Source organism: Apium graveolens, chromosome 9 (genome assembly GCF_009905375.1).
Source record: "Apium graveolens cultivar Ventura chromosome 9, ASM990537v1, whole genome shotgun sequence".
NCBI lineage: Eukaryota > Viridiplantae > Streptophyta > Magnoliopsida > Apiales > Apiaceae > Apium > Apium graveolens.
In genome coordinates, this window is record NC_133655.1 from 182290939 (window position 1) to 182302885 (window position 11947).

Sequence of the window (11947 nt, forward strand, 5' to 3'; positions counted from 1 at the left end):
ATATTTTAAAGGAATTTATAATAAGGGAAAACTGGAGGTTTGTCAATTGGACTCTTTACTATACTCAAGATTAAAGGCTGAGGAAGTGGATCAGTTAGAGCAAGTTTTCAGTATGGAGGAATTGGAACTTGCCCTGAAATCTTTCAGTATTGATAAAGCTCCAGGTCCAGATGGGATGAACATGAGGTATATCAAGGAGTTTTTGGTATATCTTAAAGATAAAATTCTTGAAAGGTTCATTTCCTTTGCTGAGTTAGGTGTGCTCCCTCAGGGGTGTAATTCTTCTTTAATTGCACTTGTACCTAAGGTCAAAGTGCCTACATTGCTTAAGGATTTTAGGCCAATCAGCTTAATTAACAGTGTGATTAAGCTGCTAACTAAAGTGTTGGCACAGAGACTTAGTAGAGTCTATGATAAACTGATATATATAAACCAATTTGGCTTTGTAAATGGTAGGCAAGCTGCAGAGAGTATCATGTTGGTGAATGAAGTTTATCATTTTTTAAAATCTTCAAGGAATAAGGGTTTAATCCTGAAATTGGATTTTGAGAAAGCTTTTGATACTGTCAATTGGAATTTTCTCTTAAGAACCATGTAATGCTTAGGATTGGGTTCTGAGTGGATCAAATGCATGGAGAATTTGTTCAGAAAAATTAGGACTTCAGTGTTAGTTAATGGGAGTCCTACAAAGGAGTTCAGTATCTCAAATGGACTTAGGCATGGAGATTCTTTGTCTCCAATGTTATTTAATTTGGCTGGGGAAGTGCTAAGTAAAATGTTAGTGAAAGCAAATGAGCTAGGGTTATTTGAGGGATTGAATTTTGGAAAAGAAGGAAGGACTGTGTCTCATTTATAGTTTGTTGATGACACAATTGTATTCATAAATGGAAATCTGAATTCAGTGTTTGGCATTAAAAGGGTGTTATAGTGTTTTCAGCTGCTTTCTGGATTAAAGATTAATTTCCAGAAAAGTAAGTTATATGCTTGTTATTTTCTAGTGAGGAGATGGATTTATTTGCTGATAAGCTTGGTTGTAAGGTTGGGCTTTGGCCACTAACTTACTTAGGCAGTCAAATTGGTTTAAGCCCTAGGAAATTCATCTTTTGGAAACCACTAATTGACAAGTTTAAGAACAAGTTGGCTAGCTGGAAAAGGGATAATCTGAACCAAGATGGAAGGTTGTCTCTAATCAAGTCTACCTTAGATAGTTTGCCAATCTATTAGTTTTCTTTGCACAAAGTTCATGTTGGAGTTTGTAAGCAACTAGAAAAGATAAGAAGAGATTTTTTCTGGGGTAATGCCTTGGAAGAGGAAGGGTACTTGGGAAGGAAAATGCACTTAGAAGCTTGAAGTTTGATATGCAAGCCCAAAAAGTTAGGAGGTTTAGGTATTAGCATGCTTCAGCAGAGAAATTTAATACTTCTGTGTAAATGGTGATTTAGGTGGTGGACTGATAGAGATACTAGCTGGAATGTTTGGTTAAGGGAGAAGTATGATTTTGATAAATGGAAAGAGTTGGGAGGTTTGAGTAGTTCTAAGTCTTGCTCAGTTCTAGTACAAGATGTGTTAAAGGCAGTTGATGAGTTATCTAAGTTAGGTTTATTAAGTCCAGGTAGCTTAAAATGGGAGGTGTATGATGGTGAATCTGCTTTATTCTGGGAAGATCTGTGGTATAAAGATAATATCTTGTTGGAAAATTTTAGTAGACTCTATAGTATTTTTAAGTTAAAGCACAAGGAAATTAGAGTTATTAAGGTTTTATGGGATTGTTATGATAGGAAGGGAGAATTTTTTTGGAAAAGGAAGCTAAAAAATTGGGAATTAGATGAGTTACTGGAGCTAGGAAAGGTGCCAGACTCCATACATTTGAGGAGCAAAAAGGATGTGCTACTCTGGGTTCCCTTGTGTGACAAGTTTTCTTTTAAAGTAGCCTATGATTTGATCAATAATGCAAGGATCTATTCTAACAATTTTTGGGAAGATTTTTGGAAATGCAAGGTTCATGAGTTAGTTAAGTTATTTTTATGGAAATTTCATTCTAATATAATACCAACCAAGGTATGGTTAGCTGATAGAATCAATAACTTTGATGGTTCCAAGTTTTGTTTGCTTTGTGACTTAGAAGAGGAATCTATGGTCCATTTATTTTGGAAGTGTGAAATTTCAAGCAAAATTTGGTCATTTGTTATCAACTGGTGATGATTAACTTCAAACGTGCTTATAGAAGATTTGGAATCTATGTGGAAATCCAGATCTTTGTTCCCTCAAGGTATTATTAAGCAGGTGTGGACCACTGTTCTGGTGTCTACAATTTGGACTATTTGGCTGCACAAAAATAAGTGTTTTTTTCATAACAGTTTCCTGAAACTCAACCAAGTGTGCTCTTGGGTTCAAAGTAGAGCTTTAGAATGGGGTATAGCTAATGGAGTAATAAGTCAACAGAGAGCTAAATGGTGGACCATCAATCCAGTTGGGGTTATCACAGCAAGTGAGAAAAAAAATTGGTGTAATACAATTCATAGTGAGAAGTTTGATATTGTTTCTTACATTGATGGTAGTTTAAGATAAGATTCTAGAGGAAATTTGGTAGCATCCATTGGTGGAGTTGTTCAGTCAATAATGGGAGAAGTTTTACTACAATTTGTTGGTCCCTCAACAGCTAATAAAGTCTTTAAAGTAGAGTGTCTTGCATTGGAAACTTTGCTCAAAATTTTGAAGGAGAGTTGTTGGAGGCAAAATCAGATTCTAATTCTCTCAGAAAATTAGTTGTTGGTGAAGCAAACTGATATAGTTGTTATTCAGGATAACCTTTGGCATGGTAAGTTTTTAACAGTGCAGCTAAAGCATATTAAGAGAGAATGAAATGCAGTGGCAGACTCGAATGCAAGGAGGGGTACCCTTTTAAAAAATTTGGAGATTAGTGGTGCTTGTAATGTTTTTTACACCTTGCCATGCATGCAAATTCGAGGTGCAATAAATTTAGTGGGGGATTTTTATTTTTTGGGAGTGAGAGTTTATTTAATAAAACTTTTGTTCATATTTTTTAGGGGTTTAAGAGTAATTATTGTCTCTAGGGTCATTATGTTAACTTGGGCAAATGAAAAAGTTTCCATATTCTTCTTGGTAGTTTAAACGTTTGCTTGGGGAGATGGATTTTGTGTTTAGGGGTGTGTGATAGCATTTAGGGGGCTCTTTGGTACTCATATATATAGCAGCATTTTATTTGCTGTTGTATTATCTTCAGATTAGGCTCTTCATTTTCTTAAAACAAGGGGGTTAGTTTAGATAGGTTTTCTTAGTTTTTCTTGATGGAAGAGGAAAATGTCAATGTTAATGTTAGGTGGTTGATGCCTAAAAAATGGGGTTTTAAGTGCAATATGCACAGTTTCTTCTCTCAAGAGGCTCTGCCAAATGGAAACCATACAGGGATAGGGATTGTGTTTAGAGATTGGGTTGGGGTCATTCTTCATATGACGGCTATTTCATTAGGCTTTGAAGATTAGAGGGAGAGTGAGTTGCATGCGTTGTTGGAGGGGCTCAAGGAGGCTTTTTACAACTGTTATAAGAAGATTATTTTGGAGACGGATCATGCCGATGCTTACTGGTATTTATACAACTCTACGGTGTTGGGGGGTCGTCCTCAGTATGCTCATGTGTTGTGGCAACTGAATCAGCGTAAGGCTGATAAAAATTTCAAATGTGAATTAAGGCTTGTGGACAGGGAGGCTAATGTTCTAGCTGCTTATCTTGCTGAGTATAGAGCCCATCATTGGGAGCAGATGGTGATAATCGAGGAAGACTTCGGTAGGATAGAGAAAATATGGTACTTGGATATGGGCTTGGGAAGTGCTGATCAGCGATTCAGAGCTGTCAAGAAGGGAGAGATTGAGCTTGCCTTACTTCAAGATGAGGTAGTTGATCCAGTACATGAGGTTAATGGTATGGATGGTGCTCCAGTTCGAGTTCCAGGCTTGCAACGAAATGGGCCGGTTCAACGTGCAAATGCTGTTGGAGGTGAGAAGGGAGATGAGTTTAACAACATAGAAGTTGTTATTGGTCTTTCGGCTGTGATTGCAGGTGGAGAGGATCAGGAGGAGGTGCAGCCATGGAAGTTTGAGTTAGGGAAGATGGAAAGTTGCTTCTTAGTTGTTTGGGCCTCCAAACAATTACTTAGTTATATTGTTTCTATTACCTAAGTTATTTAGTTTGTTGGGCTTAGTTTTGGTGGTTTGTTGTTTGAAAGACTTGAATTATGAAGCTTATTTTACAATTGGGTAATGATGTATTGTTGGATGATAGGGCTTTGTCCCATTTATATATATTTTGGTGCTTTTAAAAAAAAACGAAACATATTTTCGTTTGGTCGGTTGGTTAACACATTCCTAAAAAGTATGTTAATATCTTTCAAAATAAAGTTTAAAAAAAATATGATTTTATTAAAAAAATAAATCAAGTATCTAATATAACTACAAACTCTATCAATTTTTATCCAACTTAATATCTAATTGTACTCAACTTCTTTCTTACCTCTTTTGTAGGAAACTAAACACTTTCAAAATTAATTTTAGTAATTTAAATTAATAATATAATAATATAATTAATAAATCAAGAAAAAATATTGAAAAAAATTTAAAAAAATAATAATAATAATCTATCTATCCATACTATACTATTATAGGCAAATATGATTTTGTTTGGTTGATTGGTTAACACTTTCCAAAAAAACAGGCTAACGCTTATCATTTTCATTAAAAAATAAAAATAAAATTCTACGTTACAGAGGAGGCCGATTCAATGTATGCCTCTCTCAGCAAAAACACTTTTCGTTCATCTTGCACACTAAAAAAATATATAATTAATTTAAAAATATCATATAGACAAGCTATACATCCACTAGTCCTCCCAAATTTCCCACACAACACACTTGGACGTTGTTGTCATTACTAAAAACCTACTCAATTGGCCATTTATATCAAAAACATAATTGGATCGCGAAATTAATAAATAAATTTGAAAAAAAAAGATTAAATAATTTATATTAATAAATTCCAAAAACTTGTTTATTTTAATAATAAAATTACCATTCATCGCATAGGTTATATGCTATTTTAAGCGTAATAGGCTATTTTAAGCGTAATAGGCTATTTTAAGCATAATAGGTTATAATTTGTTGTTTGATTAATACTTTCCTTATAAATAGTTAACACTACTTTCAAAAACATTATTAACATTAAAAATAAGAAAAAAATATGTATCTTTTGACTCTTCTTAAATTAATTCAAATTATAATTTTCTCTGAGTCGGACATAATCAATTAATTCTTAATAGTTAATACACATTAGATGAAAACAAATACTATATTTAAAAATTAAACTGAAAATTAATGAAATTGAAAAAAAACATAAAATTTGCATTCTCTTAGGGCCCACCTAAAATAGGATTCCTTATGTTAAATAGAATTCTTTATGTTTAAGAAATACCGATACAAAAAATGGATGTTTTGAAGTTAAAAAAAAATTGAATTTAGGGTTTGTACACTAAAAATTTAATTATAAAATAAAGATTTATGGTGTAAGTATTAAAATATGAATAATCATGTCACATGTTTAATATCTTTGGATTTTAATAATTTAGTATTGATATGTGATGATATTATTACATTTTAAAGTAAATATATGAGAATTGTTATTTTCAATACGAATAATATTCTAAATCTTAATATTTTAAATATCCGAATTTGAATCCGTCAAAAGTATAATATAAAAAATATATGTATCATTAATTTCAATAATACATAGTTATTATATTTTATTTAATTATTTTTTATAATTTTTTTATTTTTACAAAAAAATATTATATAAATAATAATATTATGTTAGAATTAGCTCATGCATTGCACAGATTATAGGCTAGATTATAGGCTACTATACCCTTAAATCCAGTTTTATCTTTTAAATTTGTTTCATGGAAGGTGACTTCATGATGAGTGTTGTTTAGCACTCAGAATCTAACATACTTTTAGGATTATTTACAGATTATAAATTTGTGACAAGCAATCAATCATGTAGCAAGCTTACTTCATGAACCACCATTAGCATACACAAGTAATGTGTCACTGATTTGTTTGTTTCCCTGTGGGGGGCTTTTTAGAACAATAGCTTAGTGGAGACACGTTCCTTTATCTGTAAAACAAATTATGGTCCTTTTTAATGTCCTCAACTGCCTTATCTTAGTGATTCGTTAGGTACGTGAAACCTAAATGTTTGCCTACAAAATCATTTCTGTATTCATAATATAATGTTAAGCTTTATTAAACTTGCACGGACATTGGTCTAAAACAGAAGCAACAGTTGATGCTGGAGAAAGCATAATGTGTTGTAACAAAGAGATGCACTTTAAAATAGTGCTAGTTCATTTGGAGATTAAAATATGCTTAGCTCCCCTTGACACGAACCCAAAATTCAATACTTAATTTTTTTTAAAAAGGGGGTTTGCTCAGCGCCGAAAGGCACTAGTTTGCACCAATCACAAATTTAGAATTGAATAATGGCACTACTCGGGTAGGACACCTACTAAGCCCAAAGGCAAACAAGCTTAATTTAGACTGTTTAGTTGATCGTTAACGAGTTTGGTTAACGGAAATCGGCATTTTATTCTAATGTATTTGAGTTTAGATTAATGATATTGATAAATGAAATGAGCACCTCATTCTTATAATGTGGGTAAATCACACCTTCCTCATTTCTTTAGTTTATCTCATTCTCATTTACCCCTATTCTGATTCTGCTCTTCCCTGTTTCGATTTACAATCACCATCCAAACACCCCATTGCCAGTTCAAGGTGCAACCCTGACTAGATTTTATTTACTTTTACAATATTTGTTAGTATTTTGTATTACCTAGAAATATATTGTTGATGAAGCAGGAGTAATGGGAACTAATTTAATCACTTTTTTTCTAAAAGACATGATATAGATGAAAAAATGCAGTCTTTTGATTATCTTCGAAGTTACTGAAAACTTCAGATGTCCTTGTTATATAGTCCCGGGAATAATTTAAGTGTATTACTTTAAAGGTTTCTAATTTTGTATTAGTTTGCATGTTGATTAACGAGAAAGAATATGAGATATTTATATTAACATTTGACAAATTATATTAGTGTATCACATGTTGCATGCGGATCTAGAAGTCAATTTTGAAACGATCAGCCAAGTTTTCTCAATGCATCAAAACTAGCATGAAGGACTGCAGTAGTATCTGTCGGCAACAGAGTAAAGAGTAGCAAAATGTGCAAGTGACCGGGCATCGCTGCGAGGTATGCGATGGGCTCCTGAATGTAGGAGTCAGAATCTCAAAATAGGTTTACTCTGAACCTGTGTGTTTTAATAAGAACCCCCGCCGGTTAAAAAATATTTACTAAAATATTTAGTATAATAGGGACTTCATACATAACAGTTCAAATCGGATATATAATTTGATTTTTTTATCGGATATATAAAGATGTCACGACCCTTATGATATCTGTATGGAAATTAGGACAGCGTGACAACCTTGGGGAGATGCAGGAATTATAACGAGAGCCTAACTTAAATTCCTAGTAATGTGAACCACCAATAATACAATTTCCCCGTGATACATATTATTATGTATCAACTTCTTTCAATGGTCCCAATTACTTACTGGTAGGCCGATTTTTCCTCAACTTGTTTGTCCCCCTCAATATTCACAAACCAAAATCAACCACTCTTTTTTCCAATATATTAACTTCACTTTTACCCCCCTTCTTGAAAAACTGCGAGAGAATTACAACAGGCATTGAGATTTTCTGTGGGTTTGTTTGATCAAGAAATAGAAGAATTCTTCAACTTCTTCTTCTTCTTCTTCATCAATCTATGCTTGCATCTTCTGTTTCTATAACCCACTAGAGATTCTCTTTGTCCTTAATTCTTGTTATTTTTGCCGACATTCTTGATTATCATTGTTTCACCCTCCTCATTCTTCGTTCCTTTTTAACTACCCACAAATCTTCTTACACCTCATTGCAATCTTTTTGTACAAGATATTTATATATGTTTATACTAACTACTCCTTTTTTTCCGAATTATTCTAACTTAGCCAATTTCAAGAAATCCCATCTCAATCAACCTTACTTACTAACATATACAGATATACATACATTTTCCATAATTGACAGCTGTTAAAGTCTCCATTGTTATTTAATTGAAACAAGACCACCCTTGGCCTCTTGCTTCATTTGCCATCTTTCATTTTGATTTTAATGTGAGTTCCACTCAAATTTTATTATTTTGAGTTGTGGGGTTTCCGTGTTTCGGATAATCCTTCACTTCTTTTTCTCAACGAGACCCGCCAGATTTAATACTGGTGGGTTTCGTTGAGCAAATTATTAATATTTTATTTAGTTTCGACCAATAAGGTGGTTGACAAGAAAAAGGTACAAAAATTTATTTAAACAAAAGTAAGTTTTGCCCCTATTGAAGCTAAGATATCCATCTCTCCAATAAGAAAAAGAGAGGATGACAATTCTTTTCTTCTTGATCACTTGTTTATCATTCATCATCTTTTACAAGTCTCTTACTCTACAACTACTCCCACCATGGGCTTATGAAATGAGACTAGTAACCATCAAAATTTGGAAAAGCTTGTCTTTCACTCAACTTGCAAAATACATAAAGATCAACTACTATTTGGTTGCAAGAATGAACAAATCCTATACTTCAATCATCTCAAGTGATCCAAAGTTTGGGGTACTTGATTCGGAGATTGAAAACGACAGGATGTCGTTGTTAGATTTACCGGACCTAGCATTGGAATGCATTCTTGAAAAGCTTCCAGCAGATGGGCTATGCAAAATGTCAAGTGTTTGTACTTGTTTAAGAACAACAAGCATGAGCAATCATTTATGGGACAAACATATGAAGCAAAAATGGGGAAATGTTATCGGACCAGCTGCGTATAGAGAATGGCAATGGCAGGTTGCTACAAGAAAAGAATTTGGTTTTGTTGATGAGGGAAATGGAAGAGGATTATTGGGGTTTTTACAAAAGACATGGCCTTGGCCTTTGTTGCTCGGAAAATGTAAAAGTATTGGAAACAATTGTACCAAGAAGAAGAATTGTTATTCTGCACCACCTGATTCACTCATGTCTTGGTACATGGCTCTCGAAACCGGGAAATTTTGGTTCCCTGCTCAAGTTTATAACAGAGAGGTATGGACTATACTAGTATATATCAAACATTTTTGATGTTTATTTTTTGAAATTTGAAAATATAAGTGGTGTGCGCACTGCAGAATGGACATGTTGGGTTCATGTTGTCTTGCTATGATGCTGAAGTCTGCTATGATTGTGGTAGTGATACTTTCCAAGCCAGGTAAGTTATATAAAGAATCTGTAAGCATTTTTACGTGGGTATTAAAGTTTTGTTTTGGAAATGGCGTTAGTTAATAATTGGGGATAATTTGTTTGAAGGTATCCGCCCCATGGAAGGAGGCCAGTTGCAGTAGAAAATGGAGTGACATGGGACAGAGTAAGGGCAGCTCCAATAGATACTTCCCCACATGATCTTCATATTTCTGATTGTTTAGATCAACTGCGCCCTGGTCATCACATCGAGATTCAGTGGAGAAGGAATAAAGAGTTTCCTTATGGTATGATTACTTTCGTGTTGCACTTGACCACCACTTGCTACTGTATTCTTCTAATCTGGGGGAACATATTCTATTTTACCAGACGTGTTAATTACTTGGCAACTTACATTATTATTTTGCAATATTTTAAGAAATCCCGGATCAACTAGGATGGAATCCATAGTTTCTGGGACAAGCTTAACTATTTTTATACTTTTTATTATTATCAAACTTAAAATTATTAACAAATTTTAACTCTATCTGTATGTAGGTTGGTGGTATGGCGTTGTAGGGCACTTGGAATTATGTGATGGGAATCAAAACTATTGCAGATGCTATGAAAGTGGTAAGAAAATTCATCAAATTGCTTATATATGAATATTATAACTGTCCTGCCAATAAAGTAGGACGGTTATTGATTGAGCTCTTGTTTCTCTTCCGGTAGATTAAGAGTTTGACTCCCTTCGTTAAGTATGTGTAATTTACTAGCAAAAAAAAAAAATTTATAGATGTCACACAGACATATCATAATTTCTTGAGATGTACTTGTACAGTATAGCATTAATACATTGGAATCTGGACGTGTGGTCGAATAAAAATGTCATAGATATCCCGAGTCTTTTTCGAAAAACAGGTCAAGTCCAATTTCGAGCCCGAAATAAGCCGAAGTTTACTGTCTCAAATGCAGCCTACTTGGATAACGACTAGCTAATCACAGACCCCCAAAAGATGATGATTTGTTGGAGCCAGTAATACTAATATTTTATCTTATAAACTAAACAAAAATTTCAAATTTTCTCAATATGAGACGGGAGTGTTATAGATATTATGACAATTGGAATTTATTTCAAGTATCAATCACATTTCAAGCTTAATAAATCTATCAACATAAAACATTGGTCACCTCAATCTTTGATCAATCAAAAAGCATTGGTCCCCGGCCCCTACACAAATCCTATTCAGTGTTGTACTAGTTTACAACACTGCATTAAGTTATGTTTCAAGTCTTTTGGTTAAGGCCAACAGGCTTTGATTGGACCAGTGTTCCTCTGCCTTGTATTTGGTTGAGGGATTGATGAGTTTTTCGTTTACAAAGTCACTGGGTCATGAATTGCATAAAGCTATAGATATTATTGTTAAGAGGGGACCAATGTTTTCTCTGAAACATCGGACTTCAATTCTAGTTTGATCAGGATTACCGGACAATCTAAAGGTAAAGACGTAATTCAGTGGCGAAATTATAAAATCAGTTGGATGTTTTTTTTTTTGTTGCCATACTTCATATAGTTTTAAGATAAAACTAACACCCTTGACAAGAAAAAGGATCAAACTAACACCAAGTCTTCTGATGCATTATTGTTGACATGACAGACATGGTAGCACTCAACTTCAACCAATACACTCCTGGTTCGCGGTGGAGACAGACGATTGTGAGCCGGAAACATCACCGTGAAGAAGGAAATGGGGCAGATGGATTTTATGGTGGAATCCGAAAAATTCAAACTACAGACGAAATTTCTACGTGGAAGCGGCTTTGGCCTGTTGATGTCTTGGAATAAAAAGTTGAGGGCTTAAAGGCTTACTACAACCTCAATCTATACTCAAAATGCACAATGATCACTAGTAAAGTTGTATGCTTGGGTTTTCCTGATCGTTTCTTGTTTATAGTAGTTTGTAGACAGCAGAAATGGGTTGTTATTATTCCCTAGCTGTTTAAACTTCCCCACATAATATTTTGTCACAGTGGAGAATTGTTAGGGGACACAAGGAAGGAGATGAAGAAAAGAAAGTTCGGCAAATGACTTGAATTTTGTACCATCTATAGTTACCACTTTCTTGCTATTTTCCAACTACATTTCTGAAAAGGGGAGTGGGGGGGGGGGGGGGGTCATACACGTTCATCACGACATCGTCCTAGACGTTGTGCAGGAATAGTTTCCTGTAAATTCATGGTGATTGTTACCTACCCGTAATAGTAAAATGTAATACTAAAATGCTTGAGGAATATAATCAAGATAACAATACCAGAAAGTTGAAAGCTCAAACTAGCATTTTCAATTGCTTGGATTCGTGCTGTACTGTCATTGTGGGCTGCAATGGTACTACCATTTCATATATTCAAAGAAATCAATTCTTCAAGATAAAATATTAGTGTTTAAAAAAATGTTACAATGCGAGGCGTACTTGCAAAATTTGTTATACGGGTGTAAAAATGTATCAATATTATTGATACCTGCATATAATAAAACAATAATTTTCCAAATATATAACCATGGAACAGTACCGAATAAAATATAAATA

The 11947-nt window shown here is 33.9% G+C and overlaps 1 protein-coding gene across 1 annotated transcript; it reads left to right on the plus strand.

Annotated features, from left to right (window-relative positions):
- Nucleotides 1–7773: 7773 nt before the first annotated feature.
- LOC141683944 (F-box protein At2g32560-like) lies at nucleotides 7774–11499 on the plus strand. Its single transcript, XM_074488757.1, has 5 exons — nucleotides 7774–9227; nucleotides 9311–9390; nucleotides 9489–9667; nucleotides 9918–9992; nucleotides 11018–11499. Exons 1-5 carry the CDS (start codon nucleotides 8535–8537, stop codon nucleotides 11203–11205), a joined length of 1215 nt encoding a protein of 404 aa, XP_074344858.1. The 5' UTR covers nucleotides 7774–8534; the 3' UTR covers nucleotides 11206–11499.
- The last annotated feature ends 448 nt before the right edge of the window (nucleotides 11500–11947 follow it).